The following is a 27,989-nucleotide window of genomic DNA, read 5'->3' as shown; positions in this document are numbered from 1 at the left end:
AGAATGTAGGGGACACAACTGCACAGGGATGGAGAGACAAAGCAGTATAACACACACTTGACAATATTTTCTGACCGAAAAGAGATACGATTTTTCTGGTTTGCAATTGCTTATTAGCATATAACTCCACCACTGAAAGTATCATATAACACAGTCACAGTGATGAAATGCAGTGTAGATTTCTCCATGACAATCATAGTTTCAATGGGTGCTATTTTATTCATCTGCCTCCATTGTTTTTTTTATGGAAGTGCGTTGAATACCAGAGTTGCCATCTACGAGGCTTGACTTACTCTAAGGCTGGGCTGAAGTACATTTATATTTGTATTTACACTGTAGTTTGTAAAAAGTAATGACCTTACATGTTTGTGAGAGCATGTTTTTATTAGCATGTTCATCCCTAAACCCATTCTTAAATTACCTCCAAGTCCTCCCATTAAGTAAGTATTCACAATTTTCTAGCCACTCTGCCTTGTCCGTCTCACAATTACTACTAAAACATATAGTGATGTATGTGGAAATCTCTGATACTGTGGTGGAACTCTCCACATAGAAAAGAAATGGAGGCGGAGGTATCCAGCTGCAGGTTTGCGCATAACATTTTGTGGTACTTAAAGTAGCACTACTTTAGACTCAATAAAAAACGGTTTGTGAATATGCTCGAAAAATTAAATGCTCAAGATTTATTCCAAATAAAAATAAAATAAAATATATAAAGAATGGAAATAAAATTGCATCAAACTCGTTTCGCAGACAGAAAAGAGGTAGTGAATTCACAGGACTATTGAATCCAGCAATAAAATGTTGCAACAAATGGCAGAGCCCCCTTGATTAGAGGGACAGGTAGTGGCTCCATGTTTATCTCTGCTTCAGTTCATGAGGTCAAAAATCTGCACAGCCCCAAACACAAAGGGGAAGATTTACTATCACACAACTCAGTGCGGCACGGCTAGTTGCTACGTTGCTTGAACAGTAGAGAGCTGTAGAGCACCATATTTACAAAGATATGGCACTCTTCAGCTCTCTCTCACAGTGGGCGCACTTGTGGCTGCCTAGCGCCAAAGCAGACACCTTTGTAACATTGATGCAAGGGTGCCTGCGTTAAGGGCAGGCTTATTTTTAGTGCAGGAAGGGATACCTTCTGCGTAAAGACGATCCAGAGAGGCATTTTCCTCTTTCTATGTGTAATGCAGAATGCCCTACGCATAAGAAGAGGAACTAACAAGGAGAAATATGCATATTTCTCGTTATTACGCCTCTATATGGTATGCGCACAAATTTCACGCAATTCCAGCTTTACATACCTTAGTAAATCTGGAATTGCATAAAGCGCTTGGGTGGATATACAGGAACGCCCATGCTCCACCCATGGAACGCCTAACACTAAGAACCGCAAGGCAGCGCAAAGGTCTTGACAGTGCACGTTACAAATATTAATTCCAAAGCGCTTTAAAGATATTGTCATGTAGCTTTTCGCTCAAACTATCCAATGGGGTTTAAAACACACCTAAGGAGCAGAGTGAGATTTCATTCTAAAACTCCTCCCCTGCCTCTTGAAAAGCTGTAGGATGTGAGCTCAAAACAGTAGGCAGTGGAACTGCTGAAATAGCAATAGCCTACCACCCAAATCAACAGGCTTGGAAAGTATGCTCACGTTAGATGGGATGCAGAAAGGAGCTAATAATCTTATGCCACTACTGACGGGCAGTAGCAATTGTGAATTACTTACTCCCTCTTTACAGGAATTCTCCAGCAACAGAATAAAGCTTACTTATTCTACTTACTATAAGCGTACAAACAACACCATTCTTCATATATAGGTATTTGGGAGTATATTTACAGTGAATCAAGGCAACATAACATGTTAGAGGCATCTTGAAATCATTGTTAGTGGCTTCTGGGACCATTGCAAGTTTTAGTTTAAAAACCAGTTTAGGTAAAATGAACGTAAAACAGTGAAAGCAATAATTTACCAGAGTAATTCACAAATAGGTCTACATATATAAATCGTTTTACAACCGTATGGGTGTTAAAAACGTTACATACACATATTTCCAAAGCAGACGTAATGTATACTACAAAGGGCATGTCCCTATTAAAATGTTATGGTGTACATATTGTTCGAAGAAAACAAAAATGCGAAAATCTGTTGCTATAAAGTTCATAGGCAATAAATACAGAGTCAAGTTAATTTTCAGTTATTAATCATAATTGATTGAAGGTACAATAAACATTTAATGGTCTAGTACATTCTTGCTTCTAAAGAAGTAGTTATTAACATGTTTTCAAACACTCCCATAAAAATAGGAAATCAGTTTCCGTATAAATTCCAACAACACATCAGAAATGCAGTCAAATGTAGATCTTGCAGCCTGCACCTTTGAAAAAGCATAGTTAGATATTGTTTGCATAATTTCTGTGATATACATTAAACTGGTTTCGTTTAAAACTGGAAAGATAACAGTTGTGTCAAGCAGAATCATCATCAATATCAACAACATGGAAAGGAAAATTGTCCTTAGGAGAAAAGTCACCGTGAGTAAAGCAACACTTTTTTTCTTAACATTACTTTTCTTTTCTGCCTCCTCTTTTGAACAAATTTCAATTTTTGGAATAGTAAGTTTGTCAATTTCCCCAATTTCAGTTTTGGACCACTGATTCTTCAAGACATGTTCTACACGAGGATAGAGTTCGACATGATTTACTGAAAGAAGTTTTTGTTTTCTCAAACTTTTTACTCGTATACGAATATCATTAATCCTCTCTAGAAAAATAAGTGGTGAATCCTCTTCTTGAACAGAGCTACAAAGGGACACCAGCTCAAGCTGTTCTTCTTGGATTTCCTTCATCTTCTCAATTTGAGTGTCATATTTTACAACCATTCTTGTATTAATGTCATTTAGCGTACCTAGCAAACCGTACTTTTTGGTCTCAATCGCTTCATTTATCTTTTTAAAATACTGTAGAGCTTCTTTCTTTTGTTCTTGTACCATGTTCATGCTTTCAGATTTTCGTTCTTCCAGACTATCAATCAAGTCGCATATTTTGGTCCACTGTTTGTCACTTAACAATTCCATAAGCTTACGCGGTGTATCCTTTTCTTTAATATATGCACTCTGGATGTCATCAATGGGGTGACCCTGATGCTGTCCTACTGTAAGACAGTGCCCACAAACTAACTTTCGGTCCAAGAGACAATACACATTTAATGGTTGTCGGCTGTGGTCTGGGCAAGTCAAAATATCTTGGTTGTTTTCCTTACTGTATTTTTCAATGATGGCCCGCAAAGCAAAGTTGGCTGGCAGAGCTCCAATACCTGTGGGAGGTAGTTCTGCAATACTTCTGCAGGTTGGACATTTTAGAGGTAATCGTATTGGTCTCCAAATAGAATAGTTACTTGATGACTGAACCACACTTTCTAGACAACTTCTACAAAACGTGTGAGAGCACGGTAGTACACGAGGGTCTTCATATAAATTATAACAAATACAGCATGTCAATTCTTCTTCCAGGTTATTCATTTGCTGTTGGAACAAAAGAAGGGATGTTAAATATATTTGGGTATTAACTAGCATTTAGAGATAAATTATTGTGTGGGTAATAGTACTACCTTGCAATTTAGGATTTGTTAGGCATGTAAAGTGCACCATAAGTAGCTATACAACACAATACTTTCAAACTAAAGTTCTTCAAGTTAAGATAAATTATAAAAAGTTAGATGTGGATGGTAAAATGTCTCGTTTGTAAACCCAAAACATATTATATTACACATATGCAGGAAATATTGGAATTACCTGTATATATGCCATCCATTCTCATAGAAATGTAGCAACTTTTACATATCCCTATTTTGCTTAATTTCAGACTCTTAAATAGCCATTCTCACAATTTTCTCACACAGGGGTTTCAACAGCTGACTCTGATTCAACGTTTAGCGAACTGAGTTCGATCTAGGACAACAACATTAAGACAAACAAAAAGGTGCTATAAGGAGGAAGGAATTTGTATTGGCCTAAACCACTTTCCTGCTGTTAACGTACGCAATTAAGTAACCTGTGAAAATGGCCATCCTGTTCCCAAAACAGAACCAACAAATACTCAGCACTGAAAACTGCTGCAAGGTAAGAAAGCATTAGGGAAAAGTGTGTACCTGCCTACCTCAATTTGTTCTCAGTATTTATTATTTGTTTTGTACTTGATCTGTTCTCGCTCCCCGTGGCTGTCACTGTATCCCATTCCTCAATCCTGCCACTCAAGTGAGAAAAATCTACCACGCTCTGCTACGGTTGTCACTGACTCTGTTATCCACTTCTCCTCATTACTATTTACCAACTCAACCCCTTTCCTCATTTTCTAATTCACCCAAAGTGTGTCTGACTCTCTTACCCAATCAACTCCTTTACTCAGTCCACTACCGGCAGCTTCCCTAGACCACTGCTTCAAGTTTTGACGTGGCAGGGCTACTTCCCCAAAAATGACACCAGACAGATCCCACAAGTGGCCAAAACAAAGAAATTCTAATATAAGGATACTGTTCTAGGTATTACAATGATCTTTGAAACACATAAATATTATCCGATGTCTTAAAATTAATAACAGACTCACAGAAATAGTGGAAATGTATGTAAATAAGTATAGTCATTTAAATACTTTGAAGTGTAACTTTTTAGTGAACCATGAAATAGCACCAAACAAATAAAACATTCTACGATTCATGTGATTTCTGCACTGTGTATGTAAAACTGTATTTACTCAAGGATAAAATATACAGTACCAAGATAGGATAGCTTGTACACACACACACACCCATGGTTCACACAAGTATTGTGCCCATTGTACAATCCAAAAAAACAAGTACATTGAAAAGAATATTTTCAATGTAGGTGAAAAATATATATATATATATATATATATATATATATATATATATACAAACAAAGCGGCTCAATTAATGGCACCGCGCTCCAAGAACCGGTGCTCAATCCGAGGGCAAGCCGAACCCTCAATTCATAAATAAAGCGACGTTCGGTTGAGCACTCCACCAAGGATAGTGATTCAATAGTTTATTGGCTGTGAAAGAAAGAACGAACAACGCGTTTTGACCAACGCGGTCTTTGTCTAGTTCAAAATTCATGATTCCATTTACATCCTATTTATAGCTAATCACACTACTACCAAAGTGGTGCATGCTGGGGCTGGTAGTTCTATACACACAAAAAAGAGAAGAAGAAAGTGCTATAGCATCCCAATCTACATTCACCTATATGATTATATCAACAAAAACTATATACTATATATATTTTTATACATAATATTTCTATCAAATATAATTTAATTAAATAAAGAAAAATTCTTGTATCACACCAATATCAACAAACAAATGGTTCTTCATAGTATACTATGATAGATTTTATAACAGATTTAGAGCTTCAAAAATAACTCATTATCAATACTCATTGATCATTGCCTGAGAGACATTAACATATGACCCTTAGTCCAATAAAATTAAATGTATTGCATGCTTTACCCTATTTTGGCAGTGTATAATATATCCACGTATATCTCCCAAATAACCAATCCATCAAAGTTCCAATATTTCAAAATTTTATTGATACATTTCATAAATGTACATAAAGCTCCTCATCATAATTCATTCCATGAGGGGCCCTTGTTCGCATTTGAATTATGTATCTAGACTCTAGCTGCCGCAACTTTTTAATTCGCTTGCCTCCTCTTTCCTGGTCTGGGATATGATTTATTACATAATATCTTAAACTTCTCCAATCACTCGATATATGTGTCTGCATATGTTTTGCTGTTGCATATGTAATATCTTTGTGGGTTATTGCTCTAATATTTTCTAATATTATTTTCTTTAGCATGCAAATGGTACTACCAATGTATTTAAGACCACAACGGCATTCAATGATATAAATTACAAATTTGGTATTGCAAGTGATTCTATGTTTAATTTTCATCACCTGCCCATTTGCAAATAATACATTCTTCACAGACTTACCTATTTTGCACGCTTTACAACTGTTACACTTAGAAAAACCCTTTTGTTCCTCCTCCAACCAATTAGAATCTTTGCTTAGAGTGAAATGACTTTTTACAACCAAGTCTCTAATACTAGGTGCTTTTCTATATGAGAACTGAGGTTTGGAACCTACCAAGGGTCCCAAATCCAAATCCTTCTCAATTATTTTCCAATGTTTCTCAATTATGTTCCTTATACATCCACTTTCTTTCGTATACCTCATGATCATTCTGACTGGTTCATTCAAATCTGATTCTCTTTTCTTAAATAAAATTTTATCTTTTTTTGATTTGATCAAAGTCATATTTTTCTTTAACATATTTTCATTATAGCCTCGATTTCTACATCTTTCATAAGTTTCTAAACATTTTATGGATAACTCCTTATCATTAGAGCAAATTCTTCTCATTCTGATAAATTCCCCCACGGGTATGCTCCTCATCAGAGATTTAGGGTGGAACTGTGTCCATGTAACACACTATTACAAGCCGTTTCTTTCCGATATACCATTGTTTCTATTTTATTGTTCTCAATATAGATGGTAATATCTAAGAAGTTAATCGATGAAGTACTTGTTTCACATAAAGTGAAAGAAACAGCTTGTAATAGTGTGTTACATGGACACAGTTTCCACCCTAAATCTCTGATGAGGAGCATACCCATGGGGGAATTTATCAGAATGAGAAGAATTTCACCAAAATATACTATAACTTCGGTCACATGCACACCTAAGCCTGTTATTGCTTAAGTTTACATTTGAGTTTACAGCAACTTTAACTGTAATTTGGGTAGAGATTATAAAGTTACAGTAGGTTGAAGTTTAGCTCAAGTGCATACATTTAAACAAAGTTATACTGAAATTTAAAACATAACGCCACCCCCATTTTTCTCAAGCAGCCCAGGGTACATTGGTGTAAATGGAAAAAGATATTTAACCATTATGTGAGATTGTCTGGGCCAACGTTAAGTGCAGAAAGGAGGCATGCTTTACGTATCCATTGTTTGGGGGGGGGGGGGTGAGGGACAAGAGGTTTTGGAAAATGTACTAGACCTGAATGCGGACGAACTGAGAAGTTTATGACAGATTTATTAAAAATGGACAGAAATTATCTTCCCAGGGTGAGTCCGATAATGGAGAGGTATTACTTTGGGAGACATGAACAAGAGAAGGTTGAAACGGGTGAAGAGTATATAACAAGTCTAAGAAAACTGGAAGCTACGTGTAAATTTGGTGCGACATTAGAAAAAGGAATTTGTTATCAGCTTGTCCTAAGATGTGGTAGTGACAAGAGCAGGAAACAATTGTGGATGAAGGATGAGCCACCCTTAGAGGAAGTAATTATAGTGGCAAAGAGAGTGCAACATATGTTAAAGTGTGTGTCAGAATTGAGCTCAATTAAAGAAATAAATGTGTTAAAGTCTGAGAAAGTGGAAGAGTTGGTGTGTGAGTTAAAAAAAGAAGGAAGTATTCAAAGAAAAAGAGAAAGAGAGACAAATGAAGTTCATGGGAGAACGTCTTAGGTGTTGCAACAGGGGTCACAGAGTGAATGTGAGTTCTCGCCCAGAGCTGAATGTTTATTGCGAGCGCTGTGGGAAGAAAGGGCATTTTCACAAGTGCTGTCGAAGTAGGGGAAAGAAAAACACCAAAAGAAGTTTAACAAGAAACTGCGTTTCAAATTAAGAAGTCAATGGAAAAGGACGAACATCCCAGTGAAAATGTGGTGACAGATAGAGTGAAAGTGTTAGTTAGGTTTGACTCCTGTTCCCATTTGACAATCATATCCAAACAGTTTTTATGATGTTTTGAGGGAAGAAACAAATTACACCCAATGGATGTGAACCCACAAGGTTATGGAGGGCAGCCTATCAAAATGATAGGCTATTCTGAAGGGTGTTTGGAGTTAGGAGGTAGATATGTAATAGGCAAGGTTTATGTATCCAACAAAGGAAGGAATTTGGTACGCTGGCCGCACCAAAGACTTTTAGGTGTGGTGCTCAATCCTAATGCTGAGCCACAGGTTCGGGTGCAAGAGATTCACATGTCAGATAGGGAATTTGTTTCTAAGTTTCCAGAAGTTTTTACTGAGTCTTTAGGGTCCCTGAAGAACTACAAGCATTGGAAGTTAAAAAAAATAGTGCAAAACCGGTCACTGCAAGGGTAAGGAGAATTCCTTTAGCAATACAATATCAAGTCAGTGCTGAACTTAGAAGGTCATAGGCTACAGGTGTTATAAAGAGGTAGGGGCAATGGAATGGTTGGTCCCCATTGCAGAGGCCAAAAAGAGTAATGGGGACATCAGATTGTGTGTAGACCTCAGAGCACTAAACACCCCATCCCCTATCTATTACTTTCCACTACACCACATCTAGCATCCTCCAGCTATCTTCTCCTTTCCCTTCACTGCCATACAAAGCCCCCATTACTTCACCTTCCCCTCACTGCATGCGCTGCTTCACATACACTCAGCTATTTTGCATTGTCCTTCACCTGTACACGCACCTACCTCCATCTTCTGCCTTCCATTTTTCACCTGCCGTGACAGACCCCCATCTTACTGCAACCTCTTTTCTCTCTGCCTGTTCCATACTGCCAGACCACCTCTACACTTCACCTTAATTCAATCTCAACTCCTCAAAGCACTGCGTCTCGAGTTGCATCCACTCTTACCACCACAGGTCTCAGTTCTGCGTTGATATACATCAATATGCCCAATGTTAATGCGGCATTCGTGGCAAGTGTTTGTGCAAAGAAAGAAAGTGCATAATCTCTCTAAATACTCTGACATACATGATCCCCAACATAAATGACATGCTATAAAGACCCATAAAAAATCCACCCATGTAACTAAAAAGACAGCTTTAACTCCCTCCCCAATTTCATGTCACCTTTTCCTCTCTTCCCCTCTCTTTACCAGGCCAACACTCTCACTCTCCGTTATAAAGTTCGGTGGTGACCATGCACTTGTATTTTCATACAGTTAATTTTCCCAATTTATGAAAAAAGTGGAATATTTTTTCTGGTCATTGGTCATTCATTCACAGTTTTATTGCTGTATTACTTCGCAAATTTCATACATGTTATGCATAACCAACTCATGCTTTCTTACGACTACAAGTTAAAAACAAGTAAACATATATATTTATACATTTATCAGCATAACTGTATAGTGATGCAAAAACTGTGAAACAAAGGAAACAGCACAAAGTATGTTAAAAACTACTCCTTTAAGCATATTGCATTTTTGGGATACCTGTGCCAACTGTGTTCTAATACGTGGTTTGTGATTTTTATGTTGATGTTCATCATGTGCTTATACTGCTACATGCTATTAAGTCAATAGCAGATGTGTATTTCTGGGTCTCATTAACTAGTATTCCTGCCATTAGTTTGGAATTACACGCTAGTCTATTTAATATAATGAATTCCTCGGTATAGTAATATAGTTCTTGCCGACAGACTGTGTTTAGTTGTCTGTTGTTGAAAATCTTTTGTGCATAATATCAATACTTACAGTGGGCACTAGGTTAGCCATTGTATATCATATGCTTGCTTCTGTTTTGGTGGCTTTCCGTCCTCTTCGTGCATTTGTCACTCCTCTTGAGCACTGCTTCTTTGCCATCCTTTTGACTGGATAACTATATAACTCCCACCCCCTTCCCAAGGCTCGCATTAGGGAACTGCTTTTTAGTTCTGGTGTTAAGTCATTTTGATTTTAATAAAATATGTACAGAGTATACTTTATTATAGGCCACCCTCTTCAGAATCATATTTTTCTTCCTCTAAATTACAGAAAACAACATTGAGCAATAGGTCAACTCACATAATCCATTGGCTAACTTCACCGCGAGGAGCATATATGCACAAAATGTAATTATGAGAATGTGTGCTTTTAAATGACAACAAATACTTTTTCATATTGGTTTTGGCCCGCAGCTCCCCCACAATAAAATGTCACAAAATCCATGACAAAACAAAACAAGCATCGACATAGCCAAAAGGCTGACAGCCGATGCCAGACATACTGACTGTGCCAATTCTTGCTTTTTCCACTTTGACCACTCTGACAGAGCACGTGATTTCTTGCTCTGTCCCCCATGTGCTTCTTCCCACTCCGATTCCTACACTCTCATTGTTAATCCCTTCCCAGTTCATCTGTAAAAACAAAGCAAAATGTGCTGGGGTTTGTCGAAACAGCAGATTTTATAGGTCTGGATTTATTTCCTGCCTTCCACATTTTGCATGAAAGCTGAGGTCTTAGCATACAAAGGCAACATTTATGGTGCTGCAATTCTATTCCCCATAATGCTGAAGAGCATCAAATGGCTGGAGTATCTGTTTCAGATGCGAGTCTTGTGGAAAATAAATTAGGCCTTGTTGAGAGTTTCCTTTAAAGTCTGACATTTCCGTATTGTTTTTAATTTATGTTCAGGGGTTCCTACGAGAGGAGTATTTTGATAGAATAACTTATGCCATTTATAAAGACTGAAAATATTAAATTCAATGTCGTTTTGAGATACCTTAAGGCATGTGATTGCTTTTCTCCAGTGTGTTTTTAAAAACTAACAAACACAGGCAAAGTCAACAGCTCGGCATTCACATTATAAAGATGCAACCTACTGCCTTTGCCAATACTTGTTTGAATAGTGATTTGTTTCAATGCCACAAAGAAAAAAATGATGCATCCATAAGACCTTACTGCTGAGCACAGGGAACAAATGAGTGACAAAGAATCAGGGAGAGTGTAGCAAAACCTGGTAAGAAGGTCACCTCTACTGAGTCAGTAAATTGAACATCAGGGTCATTAAAAGAGAGCTCCTATCTCCACCCTACAATAAAATACAATACAAACTGAATATTAGGGGCTTGAAGAGAGAGCTCCCACCTCCATTTAATATAATACAATATAAAGTAAATATTATGGGCATAAAAACAAGCTTTCACTGTCACACTATACAATACAAATTGGATATCAGGAGCATTAAAACAGAACTCCCATTCCCATGTTGTACCATGTAAATAGAACATGAGGGGCATTAAAAGAGAGTTTCTGAAGTGGCTGCGGCACAATGGATACTCTGGAGCCAGAAGGTAAGTCAATTTCTTCTTTATTAAGAACAGAGTACGGGGAACAGGTCTGTCCAGGAATACACCGAGGCTCAACTGACACAAGTAGATTCCCTACGTCCTAGACGTAATGGAACCCAGTCATGTTACCTGCCTCAACATTCCACCCAAGCATAAGCACACACAACAGCTTCCATCTCGATAAAACCTGTTTATCTTTACTAGCCAACATGCAACCATCGCTTCACTACCACTCCACCTCTCCTCTTGCGTCAATATCAGCTCTCCTCTCCCTGAGGACTCTCATTTACTGGTGTAATCTACCTTCCTTTCCACCCCTCTCTGCACCTCAGACACTCCACTTTCTCCTTACTTCACTCTTATCCTCATCTCTGTAGTTTTGTCCCTTCAGCAAGGCAAATAACCACTCTTTCCCTCACATACTTCAGCATGCAACAAATGCCAAACAATCTGGCGGTAATTACTACCCTAAGAATTCATATATATCTGAATGAGTACCCAGTTCACACAACCCTGCGTTCCATGTATTAAACCTTGCTGAAATCTTCTGAAGCACACATTCATAAAAACCTATTCAGGTACAATCATATGAGACACATTAACTCAGACACAAAACATTATCAGACCAGTGAAACACAAGACAATCTGACAGGAAACAAGCCCGTAGACATAACAGAACCTCAGCCCTTCATATATCTAGGCAAATGCTTCTACTGTCACCAGTTTTGGTGGCAGTCAGTATTTCCATTGTCAGATCATACCCATGGTGATTATATGAGAGATTAGCTTCAATGTCTAACAATATCTATGATAGGCAACCACATACCTAATAAATTAGCACAAGGCTGAGCTTAACTGGGACATTGTGAGCATCTTTTGATACTGTTACAGCCTCTGACTTCCAGAAAATATTAAAGAACGGAACGTGTACAGTTATTACATCCACCTTCTTGTGGGTTAAAGTGGAAGCTGAACTTGCTGCCTACTGAGTGTCCTTTTCTCAATAAGTGTAATGGTTTTAGGTGATGAAAAAGAGGTAGGGTATTGATAAAAGGAAAGAAGTAGGGGGTAAAATTAAAAGAGTCTTGGCCTTTCCTAAAACCTGCCTGAAATGTGTTGAGAATCATATTGTTGCACATCCAATCATCAAGGAGAGTGTGCAAGAGCTTCACGTATATTTTGCCTTCTGCATCGAGTAGGGAGATTGGTTGATAGTTACCAGGATGATCTTGAGAACCTTTCTTATGGAGGGGGAGATTATGGTAGATTTTCATGTTGCCAGTACCATCCCCTGAATCAACATTGCATTGTAGGCTGAGGTTACAATAAGTAACCATGCAGTGAGGTCTTATCTAAATCTATCAGCTGGTATCGGGCCAAGCTTGGAGCCTTAGGTTTTTTTCCTGATGGAGGATTGCTAAACTTATTTCACTTTCAGAGAATTCATTTCTCTGATTTACTTTCTAGAGCACCTGGTGGTATACACTTAGTATCTTCTCCATAATACATTCCTTATCTGCTGATCTTCCGCTCCCTAGTATACTTCGCACAGAGGTTAGGGGCCAGATGTAGCAACAAAGCAAATCGCGACTTGCAATTTGCGAGTCGCACGGACTCGCAAATTGCAAGTCGCAATTTGCTATGCAGAAAGGTGTCTCAGACACCTTCTGCAACTCGCAATGGGGTCACAAAAACCCACCTCATTAATATTAATGAGGTGTGTTCGCAGTTTGCGACCCCACTGCGAGTATGGCCACTCACGGGGATGGTGGCCTGCTGGAGTCAGCAGACCACCATGTCCGTGACTGCTTTTTAATAAAGCAGTTTTTTTTTTTCCCATCTGCAGCCTGTTTTCCTTAAAGGAAAACGAGCTGCACTTGGAAAAAAAAAAAACGAAACCTTTAGTTTCGGTTTTTTCCATTCACAAAGGGGAAGGGGTGCCATGGGGACCCCTTCCCGTTTGCGACTGGGTTACCATCCACTTCAAGTGGATGATAACTTCGATTTGTTATTGAAATTGAATGGCATTGCAAGTCGCAAATAGGAAGGGAACAACCCTTCCTATTTGCGAGTCGGAAATGCATTTTGCGAGTCGGATCCGACTCGCAAAATGCATTTCTGCATAGCAGAGAGGCTTTTGCGCCTCGCAAACGGCGTTTTTCGCTGTTTGCGAGGCGCAAACCCTTTGCTACATCTGGCCCTAGGTTACTATAGCTCATACAACTGTATAGTGAAGAAAAGTAGTTGAATCATGAAGCTGACATGACAGTGCTCTTCAATTTTCTTGGCCATCCCCATCTTACTAGCTCTCAGAAGCACCTGTTTGTTTGCTTCTAAGAGTTTCCTAGAGTGCCTGACAAGCCTAAACTTGCGGCAGACTTTTTAAAAAATATTTGACAAGATGCTTGTACTTCTGCCTTAATGCTTTTAGGTGTTACCCCCCTCAAGACAGAGATTCCTCGTTTTCAATACCATTGAAAGAGAAGATTTTAACTCGCTGCATTACTGGTCACACCATTCTATGTGCAAGGTGTTACAATTAATGATGTGGCTTCTTCTAGGATCATATTGCCAACTACTTTGCTGTTGAGACAGATTAACATTTCAAATTTTGGAACCCAAAACTTCACTTTATTACTATTTTATCCTGCAAAACGATAGCACTAACCTTGTAAGTAATGACTGATGTTTTATTCTCATTCTCAGACTGGTTGCCGTTACAGGAGGAGAACATTACTACTACCTTCTTTTTACTTCCAGTGTTGTAGTACTGAAGGCAATTTATTTCCATTGTTTTACTCTTCCGGTGGACTGTAATGTCCAAGGGTTGTCCCACCACCTTTTTTTTATTATTCCGAATGACGGGTTCCCGATGTCCATCAACTATCATCGTCTCAGTTCTACCCTTGGAGGGGAACGTGCAGAGTCTCCTCAAAGTCTCCTGAGATGGCGAAAAGATGTGATTGTCCACTAGATTTCTCATGCGTTCTTCTGAGGTAGGGGATCGGCGGCAGCCTTTTGCCCCCATCTTCAGGCTGCTCTTTAAAATTAGATGCTGTGGGCAGCCCTCTTTGTCAACCTTGCTGACCTTAGGAAATTGTTCCAGAGATGCCATATGGCCTTTTTTTAGCTTGGCATGAGCCAAAAAGTCCTTCTAAGATGCACTCCATGAAAGTCAGCGTACACCACAAACGTTATTGTCCCAAAATCTTCTGATTACTGTCATGGTACTGTTCAGTAATTCAGTGTTCAACTAAAGGAAATGATGGAGCTGTATTAGTAGGCCTAGCAGTGGAAACATTTCAAGGTTGTGGCAACAGTACATTCCCAATTATGAGTAAGCAATGATGTCACAACTGCTCTATGACATAGTATGCCAATTAGCCCACAATCCTAAAACAGCATGTATGTTTTATTATAATCATTCCTACTGGATATTTCTATTACATATGTTAACAATTTTGCCTTGCTGTCTCCAATAAGCAATCGTTATGACAAATTTAAAATGCCTCTGGTTAAGGAATTTTTGTGAAAATGTATCTTTGTCTTAATATGGCTTGAGTAACATAATTAATGAGAGACATTTTAATAAGAAACTGTTTTTATTTTAACACGAATAATGTAGGCCTTGATTTCAAAATTGTTGTTGCTGCCTGTCGCCATCTTGTTCCTACATAGTCATCTTTCTGTCCTTTACACGCTGTGCATTCAGCATAGAAGTGATATTTTGTAGTCAATGGTATAAAACAGAATGTCATTCTCTCATATACAACACAATGCTTTGTTCTCAAATTTCATTCTCATGCCGGGTTAGCAAGAGAATGCTTTCTCAAGACTTCACCTATTGGGATTCTAATGTAATTCTCCTGAGAACGTAAATTTGATTTGTAACAGAATTTGTACCAACCTTAATGTGTCATAGGAAGACTATTTATGGGAACTGTATTGTAAACATCTGAGGGACAGTCCTCATAAATGTAATTTCAAACTGCATCGTTCATTCTCTATTAAGATTGGGTCGGGTTATGGGTCTTTACACATTTACACCAAAAAATGTATAGTTTTATTGTATTTTACCCTATAAAAATGGACTTCACACAGTGTTTAGTGCTCTTTCTCCTGAACTTCAGCAGGTGGCACTCTGTCAGACCGACTTCTAATTTAAAACCTATTCAATGAGCTGCATTATAAGCTGCTCTGCTACATCAAGATTTGCATTTTATTCTGAGCTTCACTCTTTTGTTAGAGAGCAAGTTAATTAATAACATTTTGGAATATTAAAGTACTAATTAATAGAGTAAAATGTGTGTTTTAGAAAGTGCATCATGTAAAATGGCAAAAGTGGCAGACACCATAAACAATACACGTAAATAGAAAAATATTAACGTTTAATGTGAAAATGTTTTGTAATTATTAATATGAATTAATATGAACACTAATGTGATTGAATTAAATGATTATTATGTTTAAATGTGAATTAAATTGTTAATTAAATTTATATCTACATGAATGTACCTAAAGCTAATTTTATGTTTAAAGGCCTGTGCAATGTCTCTGTCTCAGCGGTTTCCTGAAATTCAGTGTTCACTGTTTGCTGACCTTTCATAAACGCCTCAAATGTATTAGGCAGATAGATTTTCAATATCTTGTGTAATTCACATATTGTGGAAAGTTATGTTCTTCTGTTGTAACATTTGTTTGTCTCCCAGGAACAATAGTCTTCAGTGCTCATGTATAACTTCCAACAGTTGTCTTCTACTGCAGAAACTGGTGACTGGGAGCAAAAGAAGATGGTCCAATCATGAACCCAGAAAATTAAGAATAGATACTTCTGAAATGTGGAGTAAAGCTTATTGGTTAGGACCTAAACCAGTGGTTCCCAACCTTTTGATTTATGTGGACCCCCATTTTAACATTATTGAAACCCAGGGACCCCCACTGAATCATCATTGTAATCCGGTCACCCCCGCCTGAGTCATTACTGGAAGCTGGGGACTTAATTTGTTAATATTTTTTAATTTTCTAAGCAGTCGCGGGTCCCCTGAGAAGGCTTCCCGGACCACAGGTTGGAAACCACTGACCTAAACCACACCAAAGACTGTCCAATGGCATCCTAGCTAGTTGCTTTCTAGGGTTTTAATATTGCAAATTTTAAATGATGTAAGTTCAGTTGTTGCTTAGTTGTTATCTCAGACTTTCAGAGTCTTAGAATTAACACTTTATCAGCTAGTGAAATGACATGCGGTGTCCTTAGCTTTCTGTCATTGATGTTTCAGATATAAGGCCAAACATTACTGAACTGTGTCCCCTGTTCATGTCCTGTTCGAATGAAGAATAAAGATGCTCTACTGATGAAGACTTTGCTGCTTGCTGATCAAATCCACTGAGGAGAGGTATAACAAAATGTGCATTTGTTATTTTTTCAGTTTTTGCGTTTTCTTATTTTTAGAAATCGAACCGCATTTTTTTTTTGTTTAGCGCCCTATAGCTAGATATTTTCCAAATTAATTTTTGTCTGCTTTTTCTTCTTGCATGTATGTACCAAGTTGCACCTCTAATTAGTGTAATTGTTAAGGATGTCATATTCAAAATTAGATCAAATGAAAATGATTCGTTATTGATTCATCTATGTTAACTAAATGTATGCAGTTTCTTTCATTCTTTTATTGTTATTTAGTGCTGTTATTCTTGAATGTTTGTTGATACGTTTTCTAGGTAGGTTAAGGTTCTTTAGATGTTTTGGTCAGCCTGTGTTATTTCTGTACTTGTGTCACTTGGTTCTTTGCGTGATTTCCGTGACTTTAGCATTGTTGATTTAGGGTAGTAAATGTTTTGAACTTACTAAACTGGTGTGGTGATTCATGGCCACATCGGTCATGGTGCATGAAAAAGTAATGACTCTATAATCAAGTGCTATTGTTTGGAAATGTTTTGAATTGTTGTTAAATGTTTTTTAGGACAGTATCGCACTCCTATCCGAGTCCAAAGATTTGTGTCGACCTCTAAGAGTAATTGATGATTATCCTATATGTGACACCTTTTAAATAATAATATTATAAAAGAAATATAAGGCTAGTCACACCCACACTTTCATTTATAACAAATAATTAACTAACTGAACCTTTCCCAGTGATTTTTCTCTTTGTAATGTCCTTAAACATTTCATAAACCTTTGTGGCTTTCACACTTGTCAGTTTTTATTGTGAAATCCATTGCACTTTACATTTAATTCTGGAATGTTATTTGATATTGAACTTTCATGTTGACTAAGTCCAGGTGTGGCAGATTGTTTAAGAAGATGATGGTGCCTATTATCAGAGGCCACTGAAGCCACTGAAATGTTTCTCACTCAGATTCTTGCCAGAAGCAGTGATATGCAAAAATCTCATTAGACTAAGGGCATCCTGCAACCACCAGACTGAGGTAGTAATACGCTAAGTATGTATAGCATGCTGTCTTGTAAGGCCAGGTAGTCCATAATTCACTCTAGGATAATATTGACTGGTGAACAGCATGACTTGGGCTGTTTCAGAAGGGACTACAGTGACTTAGGCTTCAGAACCAGGTCACAGTGTGAAAGGGCAGTGCTGGAAAATTTGAATGATATGGCCAGCAAGCTCTCCAGATAAAAAAGATAAATGCAACCCTGCACTATGAACATGTGTAACAAACACTGCAATCACAAGAAGGAATGCAACAATGTAAACTGTCAAGTGTGATTAAGAAGAGTCCTTGAGATTATCAGTAATTCCATCTTTATTTGTTCATGCTTCACAATGGAAATCAATTCAATTGTAGCTAATGTGTTTCGTCCTCTTAGGACTTCTTTTGGGCCAATAAGATTTTGCTAACCACAAATATATAGTTCATGTAAGCTTTTCTTCCTACTGATATACTCCAATCCAATGGGTTTTGTAACCAGAAACATAGTATAAAGCGGGCCATGTCATTTTACAGTTTTCAAAGGTAATGTTGGCAAGTGTCTGCTTGTACTATGTGTTAGCCCAATTGGTGATCTTCTGCAGAGATCACGGCAGCCAGGCTACCACACAATACGAGTGTACGCTTGCCAACAAAGGACCAAATTGTTGGACGACTGATTACCTTTGAAAACTGTAAAACAAAATTGCTGGCTTTATGCCATGTCTCAGGTTGCAAAATCCATGAGACTGGAGTATATCAAGTCAAGTCAATCTTTATTCGGCAGAAAACATTTGCCCATTAACGCACGTATATATGAAATTAAAAACAATCATTAAAACAAATTCATAAAATCTATCAATGATACAACAAGTAATAATTCATTGTTACACGTACAGTAATACAGGGGCTCTCGCTGAGAATAAAAACAAGATTCTACATTAAAAAGCATAGCCCATTCTTATGGTAATAGCAGCAATTATATAACTAAGGACTTCCATACATACATCAACAGTCGACATAAACTGTAAGTAAATCAGCCCCTTTTTGTATGATATACAATGTTATTGTAACAGAATGGGGTGCAGAAAACTTAACATTGGCGAAGCAGGCCGAATGCAAAAAAACACAAAGTGCAAAGTAGATTGCTTGGTTAGCCCATCACAGGGACATAGAGGAAGGGAGGCATGCCAGGTACCATAGACAGGAAAGGCCACTAAATGATGGACCATATTCAGCCTTAAACTGGTTAAACAGAATCTATGTTCTGGTTTCACAATTCATGACAGGTGTGGCTCCATATTAGATGTTGTGCAAATCTACATATATGTCATGACTGTAGGCCTATCTAAAACCACCACCAGCCTAGATTCATCTCTTGCTGAACTATAAAGTTGTATTAGCTTTGCTTTTACCGGTAGCAAGAAGATTTTCAGGCTTATCAAAGCAAAGGGATAGAAAAGTGACTATCAAACTATGCACAACATGGTCCCAGATACTTAAGACCTTGCTGTGGTTTAAAAACAGCATTAACCTGTTGTCCTGCCACCCATCACCACTGCCCTCTTTATTACCACCCCTCACCGATATATGCAAAATAAACTTGGTGTCCTGTCACCCTCCCTTACCACCATCTAAAGCACCCTCCCCTCCCTCACCCTAGCACAATATTAAATAAATAAATATATATATATATATATATATTCGTACACACAGACTTGATGTCTCCCACCCACACCACCCTTATAAAAACACCCACCCCATCTCATAATGGGAAAAACAAAATGTATAAAGATAATAATAAAATATCTGAACACCACACTTTGTAGCTTCCCTCTCCTTTCCAACCCAGAGCTGTACTTTCAGTTCTCACAGTGGTGACCACAGTCTGGGGTCTTCAGTACAGGTGCTTTGTAAAGTGCCTGATTTAAATAAATCAAAGGATATTGGACACTACACAGTCCATATAACCTTCTTGGAAAAATTTTTGGAGGTTGCAGCTGCCAAGTGGCCAACTGTGGCTCCAAAGTTGACCAAAAAGTTCCTTTAATATCAGTAGGGCTCAAGAAAGCTCTCACATTTTTCTGGAAAATGGGATGGGCAAGAATACATAGGATATTTTCTTACGGCATGCAAACCTTTCAATAAACTCCCTTGTGCTGTAAGTAGACCACAGAGGACAGGTAATTTTGGCACTCGGTTGCCATCTATGTCAGTTATCCCCACGTAACACAGCCAACACCTTTGGGAGGAGGTGTCCCAAGTTCTCTTTTAAAGTACTGTGGGACAGAGCAATGTCACCTAGGCAGGCTGTTCGGTTTTTAGTTTTGATTGATTTTTTACAGTAAATACCCACTGGATAAAAATCTGTTTTTTCGGTGGTTCAAACCAAAAATCGCTAGGCAGAGTGCCACAAAAAACATAAAACCCTCGCCCCCACTGCCATCAGTGCTACCTGTGCTAGTGTTGCACAGCAGGGGCCACTGTTGTGTAAACTTAAAAGACAGATCGCTGCATGCCTACAGCCCTACAAAGGAGCCTCCTTTTGCAGCTACTTCCATCTGCACCTTGAGGTGACAAGACATACCACTGGACATAAGGTGAGGTGGCGTGCCTATGCATGGATCGGGGTTCCGAGTAGCAATTGCTGCTTCTCTTACCACCTTAGCATTCCTGTCTAAAATGCCTACTGGGTGTGGGATCTTGAGAGGAAACTCCCTTCCCTAAGCACCTGGTCGGCTCAGGATCCCAAGAAGAAGCTCCATACCTTAAAGGCCTGGCATACTTGTATTAAAGGTAGACCACTTTATGCCCTACGTACCTGCTGGACTTGGAGTGATAGCAGACCACTGCTTACTGTTAGTGCTTACAGGGTTTAGTGTTCAACAGACTGCTGTTTTGAGGCTGGAGGGCATGTTGCCTGTTGGGGTAAGGCAGACCGCACTATGTAGATGACAGGTATGCAACATCAGCTGTATAACAATGTAGGGACCATACTGCCTGTTGGGTTAGGCATGCTGGTTCGCAACTGTTGTTTTAGGGCTGGGCAGGGGAACTAGTGACAACCAGATGTGCACTCCCAGCACCGCAACACTGCAGAGGTAAGCAATATTAGCTTTCCCATATATTGCTTTGGGGTCCCAGCAAACCTATGTTGCCATGGTGGGAGGACATAGAACAGATTTTCACTGCGAGTACAAGCTGCTAATTCTTGAAAAACTTAATGGTTACAAACGTCAAAATGTTTTTCTAAAAATTCTTGAGTTCCATGTTCTTCGCCCTCCCTTCCCTTCAGGCCAGGCTAGCTCTGACCCACCCTATATCTTCCTAAACCAATGCTCTAGCAGTAGGAGTGTTATAGATCAGAACAGCTTGACTCAGCCATCCCATGTAGTTCGTCACAGTGTTTTCTATTCTATGGCTTTTCCTCTCTATGATTTGTAAAAGAGAACTTGACTACAGTAAATCACAAAATAAAAGTTCAAATCCTAAACCACATACATCAACCAAGTGTACAATTGAATTGACTTGGAAGTCATGCTTGAGAAGAAGGCAACAGCTATTCCCTGTGACATATTCACTGCTGGATAACTGTAGAAGAAAGGTTTGGGACTTATTATATGCAGCAATGTAAAAAGAGATGTGATCCGCTGTCTCCTCAAGAATGTGATTTGAAAATAAAAAAGCTTCTTTATTGTACTCTGTGCACCGTCTGGAAAGGAGAACTTTGTCTAGATTGTGAAAAACTTCAATTTATTTTTTATCATTTGTATGAGTGTGACTCCATCTGTACCTGGTACTGTGAATAGGTCGAAGGGCAGCCAACACACAGCACATCTTTATTGGCTGGGAAAGTTATAGCAATGGCCTGAGCTAGCAGTTTGTGTTTTATGTGTTCTTGCACTGCTGATGTTCAGTGCCCAACGGAGAGGTCCTATTCCCAGATGAAAGTTTTTATGTAGAGGAAAGAAATGGCAAGGATGAGTTCTGTGGAGCTAAGCCCCACTGCTTTGGGCCAAAATGTGATTGTCGACTGTTCTGATGAGCACCCTTTTCAGTTTTAGTATTAGGTTTGGGTAATCACCTCCCTAAGGATGGCCAGAACAGCAAAGGAAGTTTCCATCTAAGGGACTTGGGTTTAGTTACTATGTCAGACGAATCACCCAATGTGACTGAGAGAAGCAGATGGAGACCCACTTTGAGGTTGCATGGGTCGACTTTCCCTGAGAGAATTAATCTGAAATTCGACATTTTTTCTTGAGAGGCAGTTGTGACCCAATCATTGCTGGAATGATACAATTATATTTGCCATGCTGAAGAAGCTACACTTATTAATAGTATCAGAATGTCTCCATTCCAAACCAACATTTTATTTTGTGAAGGCTTGCGGAAACAAAGTTGGATAATATAGTTCAATGGCCAGGTTCTCTAAAGGGACTTTGGAAGCCATAGTAAACTCAGCACTACAAAGACAGTTGTTAACTTTCTGTGTCTCACTGCCAGGAATTCAAAGTTGGCTTTATTGTATGCCTTACTCCAACTTTTGGTCTCCTCAGAGATACCTGCATGATAGAAGTAGACGATGCACTGAAAGCTCTGGCCAGGCCATTACAGATGCCTGTCTATCTTTCAGCTTGAGGCCCTCTTGGACCCTCCAGGCTAAAACAAGCCGAGCTTTAATGTGGCTTCTGCCTGCCACTTATGCTCTAACCCAATGGGCCAAAAATTTAAGAAAAAAACATTAACTTTGATGTAAAACAGCAGAGGGAAATGTATACTCCTCTACAGACTGAATGCTATAACATGAATCATGAAACCCAGGAATTTTCTCGGCTTCCCCGCTTGATACAACTGTGTGACCCTAAGCAAATATTTTTTACACTATGCTTCCTTTATAGGTCTCGCCTGAGGCAGCACGCATGGGCTGTCTCTTCAATATCTTTTTATATCTTAAACAAACCTAAAGTACAAGTTACTTACCTTCGGTAACGATATACCTGGGAGATTCCATACCTTAGAATTTTACCCCCAGGTGTCAGACTGGATCTGGCAATTTTTTCTTTGAGCAATAAGCTTGCGCTTCGGTAGGAGGCGTTGGTCAACTCCGCGGTCGTTGTTGGCATGGGAGTCACCGTGATGGCGTAGGGAGTAGTACATAGATGATGCCTCAGCGCAGTGACGTCAGTTTCTTCTAACGACTTTCCACGCCAAAGCGCAGAGCCGCGGAGAACACGGAGTTTGGTGCGCCAGAGCTAAGGTCCTGAATGGGGAATCCCTGTCCCTAGAAATCAGTTCGCAAGCGGGGAGGATGGGTGGGCCGGTAAGGAATCTGCAACTAGAATATGTCTCTACCAGATATATTGTTACCAAAGGTAAGTAATTTGTACATCTGATAGAGACTTCTAGTTGTGGATTTCTTACCTTAGAATAGATACCCAAGTAATGCCATCCTCAAAGGTGGGCTGCCAAGATCATACTAGAAAGTCCTGTAGGACCGAACGACCAAAGTAGTTGTCCCAACGGACCTGAGTGTCAAGCAGTAATGTTTAGCAAACGTGTGCAGGAATGCTCACGTAGCTGTCTGGCAGATATCCAGGACAGGAACTCCGCGTGCTAACGCAGTGGAAGCATCAGTTGCTCTGGTGGAATGAGCGCGCACGCCCTCAGGGGGTTGCTTCTAGGCCAAAGCGTAGCACATCTTGATGCAAAGAAGTACCCATAGAGAGATGGTACATTTTTGCATTGCCTTCCCTTTCTTCGCACCCACATATCCAACAAAGAGTTGATCGTCAGCCTGGAAAACTTTAGTTTGATATATATAGCACGCCAATGCTCTTTTTGGGTCCAGATGGTGGAGTCTCTCCTCCTCATGAGAAGGATGTGGGGGCACATAAAAGTAGGCAAGGTGATGGACTGCCTACATGAAAAGGCATAACAACCCTGGAAAGGAAAGATGCCTTAGTGCGTAACCCCGCTCTGTAAGGGTACACAGACAAGTACCGGGGCTTTGAAGAAAGAGCCTGAAAATCACTCACTCTGCGAGCAGAAGTGATGGCGACAAGAAAAACAGTCTTGAAAGTGAGGAGCCGTAAAGGGCAATTGTGCATCGGCTCGAATGGAGTACACATTAAGAAAGTAAGGACAAGATTGAGGTCCCACTGAGACATGATAAATGGAGTGGGAGGAAATAAGTGGGTGAGACCTTTAAGGAGTCGATTGAGACTTAGAGTGAGGGCTAATAAAGGCCGAACTAGCCGATGAACAAGTTACTTACCTTCAGTAACGCTTTTTCTGGTGGATACACTAGCTACCTGTGGATTCCTCACCTAATAAATTCTCCCAATGCGCAGCATTCAACTGAAACTTCTTTCCAGCACTGTAGGTCAGCAAGGACGTCACAATTGCCTTACTCCACGCGGCTCCGTCTGATGTCATTGTGGCAATAAGAGGTCCTCGCCGGCGTGCTGACGTCAGTTTACACCATTTTTTACGTGAAGAAGATCCTCCCGAAGAGGCAGTCTGAGTAGAGGATCTGTGGCCATGCTCAATAGCTCGGGATACCATACTCTCCGTGCCCAGTCCAGAGTCACCAAGATAACTTGAGCCCGGTCGTTCCTGATCTTCTTGAGAACCCTGGGCAGAAGTGGTAAAGACGGAAAGGCATAAAGAAGGCCTGAGTTCCACTCAAGACGAAAAGCATCTCAGAGCGAGTGCCGCCGTGGAAACTCCAATGTGCAAAACAGCTAACATTATGCATTCTTGGCGGAGGCGAACAGATCTAACCAAGGCTCTCCCCACTTCTGAAAGAAACCTTGCGCCACCTCCGGATGGAGACGCCATTCGTGATTGGCTATGCATCGACAGCTGATTTTGTCTGCTCTGGTGCTCAGAGAGCCTGTCAGATGTTGAACCACCGGGGTAATGTCCTGATGTTCCAGCCATGTCCAGAGGCGTAGTGCCTCCTGACAAAGGGTCCAGGACCCTACTCCCCCGTTTGTTGCAGTACCACATGGCGGTAGAGTTGTCCGTGAACACTTGCACTACTTTCCCTTTGAGAGAGGGAAGAAATGCATTCAACGCAACCTTGATTGCCCAGAGCTCCAGAAGACTGATATGAAGCCCAGACTCTGCTGGAGACCAGAGGCCTCTGATCTCTGCCTCTCCCATGTGGCCGCCCCATCCCAGAAGGGATGCATCTGTCACTATCGGTAGATCTGGCTAGGGAAGGGAGAGGGATCTGCCGTGGACCCAATGCGGATTCTAAAGCCACCACTGCAGGTCTTTCACAGTCCCCTCCGAGATCTGGACCATGTTGAGGAGTTTTCCCTGATGCTGCGCTCACTGGTACTTCAAGTCCCACTGCAGAGCCTGTATATGCCATCTGGCATGTGTCACTAGCAGGATGCAGGAAGCCATGAGGCCCAGCAGCCTCAGAGTCAGTCCCACCAAAACCCAAGACAGAGGCTGAAAGATCAGAATCATAGTCCGAATATCTTGGACTCGCTTTTCAGGATGATAAGCATGAAACTGCCGTGTGTCCAGAACAGCTCCGATGAAAGGGAGCGTCTGAGAGGGAGTCCGGTGTGACTTTGGCACATTTATAGTGAACCCCAGCATGTGCAGGAGGTTCACCGTAGTCTGAAGGTTGGAGATGACTTTCTGGGGTGAGTCCGCCTTCAACAGCCAGTCATCGAGGTAGGGGAATACTGAAACCCCCACCCTGCGCAGATGAGCTGCAACCACTGCCATCACTTTGGTGAGCACCTGAGGGGCGCTGGTAAGGCCGAAGGTGAGCACGGTAAATTGAAAGTGCTTGTGATCTACCATGAATCGTAGGTAACATCTGTGGGCAGGCAGGATGGGAATGTGGAAATAAGCGTCCTGCAAGTCTAACGCTACCATCCATTCTCCTGGGTCCAAGACAGACAGGACCAGAGCCAGGGTGAGCATTTTGAATTTCTTCTTCTCGAGGAAGTAATTAAGGTCTCGAAGATCTATGATAAGACGTAAGCCCTAGTCATTTTTGGGCACCAGAAAGTAGCAGGAATAACAACCACGACCTACTTCTGGCGCAGGGACCTTCTGTATGGTTCCCTTGGCCAAGACAGCCACAACGTCCTGGCACAGAAGTGCCAAATGATCCTCCAGAATATGGCTGACTTATGGAGACATGGCTGGTGGGGCAGAAACGAAGGGGAGGGAGTAGCCCCTTTGCACGATCTGCAAAACCCACCTGTCCGTAGAGATGGATTCCTAGTGGGGCAGGTGATGGCGAATCCGGTGGCCAACTGGATCGGAGTGAGGAAACGGAATAGGAGGGTTTGGAGGCTGCAGCGGGGGCAGCGGTGAACTGAGCAGACCTCTGGTTCCCTGTCCCACGCCAACATGGGATTCCTTGTCCCAGGCCACGCAGTGGCTGAAAAGCATGGGTGGCACGGTGGCTGGGAGGGGGATGTGACAGGGAGCCCCTTCCGTGGCCACGAATGGGGCAAAAAGCGGACTTGTTGGGGGCAAGGAGCAGTGGAAAGGCCGAGGGACTGAGCCATAGCTAGGGAGTCCTTGAACCTCTCCAAAGCCGAGTCTGCCTTGTCTCCAAAGAGATGGGAGCCATCAAATGGCATGTCCATAAGAGTCGGTTGGACATCCCTCAAAAAAACAGATGTCTGCAACCAGGCATGATGCCTCAAGGCCACCGTTGTTGCAAACGATCTACCTAGAGAGTCGGTCGTGTCCAGTCCACTTCTTATCGTGAACTTTGTCACATATCTCCCATCCGTGACAGCTTGGGAGACTATAGCACAGGCCTCCTCCAGTATCTGTGGCAGAACCTGCGTGACCGTATTCCACAGAGAGTGGGTATAGCAGTCCAAAAGGACTGCAGCGCAAGACTGGTGGAAGAAAACATCTTCTTCCCAAATTGTTCCAGCCTTTTTGATTCCCTACCCGAGAGCGCGAAAGGGAATGCGCCCGAGGAAGAGGATGCCTGGGTGTCAAGGGTCAAGGTGTGGGGTGTTGGGACAGAAATTTAGGGTCATTCGGGGAGGGCCGATGGCAGCGTACAATAGTCCTGTTCACAGGAGCCCCTGTGTTGGGTCTGGACCAAGTACCCAATAGGACATCAGTGAGGGCTTCATTGAATGACAGAAGGTGCTCAGATGTGGAAGCTCCTGGCTGAAGCACCTCCGTCAGGAGATTTGACCTGACTTGAACAGTAGGCAGCTCAAGGCCAAGGACCTCAGCCGCCTACTGACCACGTAGAATAACTTGCTCCTTCCGCCATAGCCACGGTAGGAGGAGACAGCATGCCAGTGCCTGGACAAGTGTCCACTGGCCTCACCCAATTCCTGTGCCCAGTCCAAAATAGGGTCATCCTGGTATTCATATGGGTCCAGGGATCCCTCCAATCCTTCCCCGAATTCATACTCCTAATAAAAAGGGTCAGAATCCAACCTGAGGTGAATAGGCCCCATTAAAGGCAGAGTCGGCGTCGGATGACACCATTCAGACTCCAAGTCATCAAGGATGAGGATTGGGTTGACGTCAGGATCAGCGTACTGCGCTGAGACGGCATCTGTGTACTACTCCAGACATCATCACGGCGACAACAATGCCAATGACACACATGGATTCGACTGACGACACCTATTGACGTGCAGGGGTACTGCTCAAAGAAAAAAGCTCCGGATCCAGTCTGACGCCTAGGGGAAAAGTCGAAGGTAAAGAAACTGCAACTAGAAGTCTCTATCACATAAGGGATTACTGTCCACCCATTACTTACTATTTCTTTGCATCTCTGTCTTTATTGGTCAGTGCCACGCAAACACTCTGGTTTCATCTTTTTAGAGTGACACAGAAAGAAGCATCAAGCTCACATCATATTAATCCACACAATTCCACTTTACTCTACTCCACAACACCCCCACTGTACTCTACGACACTCCCATCTATACCAATCTACGTGATGCCACTTTATTCAACTCTGACACTTCACAACGCTCCAAACCACTCTACTCCATGACAATCCACACTACTCCTCTCTACGCTATGCCACTCCACAAAACTCTTCACCACTCCATTCTACGACACTCTAATCAATGCCTGTCTACTTCACTCTAAAGTATAAAAACAGTGATAGACGGAATGCTTGAATTTATCTTGTTAATTAGTCACAGCCACGTCCTAGTGCATCGTTGCTTTGCACACAATGGCACCTCAGTTTGGACCTAGTTATATGCAAATCAGTCTTGATCCTGATCAATGCGAACAGTCCAGCCCAAACTGCCAGGCCTTCACTGAACCGGAATGCAAGCAGCACAGGACTAGTTTCACCCTAGTCAGGGCTAATCAGCCAGGTATAGGCTGAGTCCAGTGACACGCTGTGCACGGGACCAAGTCTGGGCATACCCACCCAACTTCGAGCGGCACACTGAAGTATACGAAACA

At 41.0% G+C, this 27,989-nt stretch overlaps 1 protein-coding gene across 6 annotated transcripts in view; it reads right to left on the bottom strand.

Annotated features, from left to right (window-relative positions):
- Window positions 1–1,815: 1,815 nt before the first annotated feature.
- The window catches only part of TRIM59 (tripartite motif containing 59), a 48,697-nt gene continuing 22,523 nt past the window's right edge, over window positions 1,816–27,989 (bottom strand). For all 6 annotated transcript variants that reach the window (XM_069213251.1, XM_069213247.1, XM_069213249.1 and 3 more), the window contains one exon: window positions 1,816–3,524. In XM_069213251.1, coding sequence (XP_069069352.1) covers window positions 2,286–3,521 — 1,236 coding nt within the window. In that variant the 5' untranslated portion in view covers window positions 3,522–3,524 and the 3' untranslated portion in view covers window positions 1,816–2,285. The remainder of the gene's footprint in view (window positions 3,525–27,989) is intronic.

This window comes from Pleurodeles waltl, chromosome 11 (genome assembly GCF_031143425.1).
Source record: "Pleurodeles waltl isolate 20211129_DDA chromosome 11, aPleWal1.hap1.20221129, whole genome shotgun sequence".
NCBI lineage: Eukaryota > Metazoa > Chordata > Amphibia > Caudata > Salamandridae > Pleurodeles > Pleurodeles waltl.
Note: the sequence above shows the minus strand (reverse complement) of the source record. Positions and strands in the feature narration are given on the sequence as shown.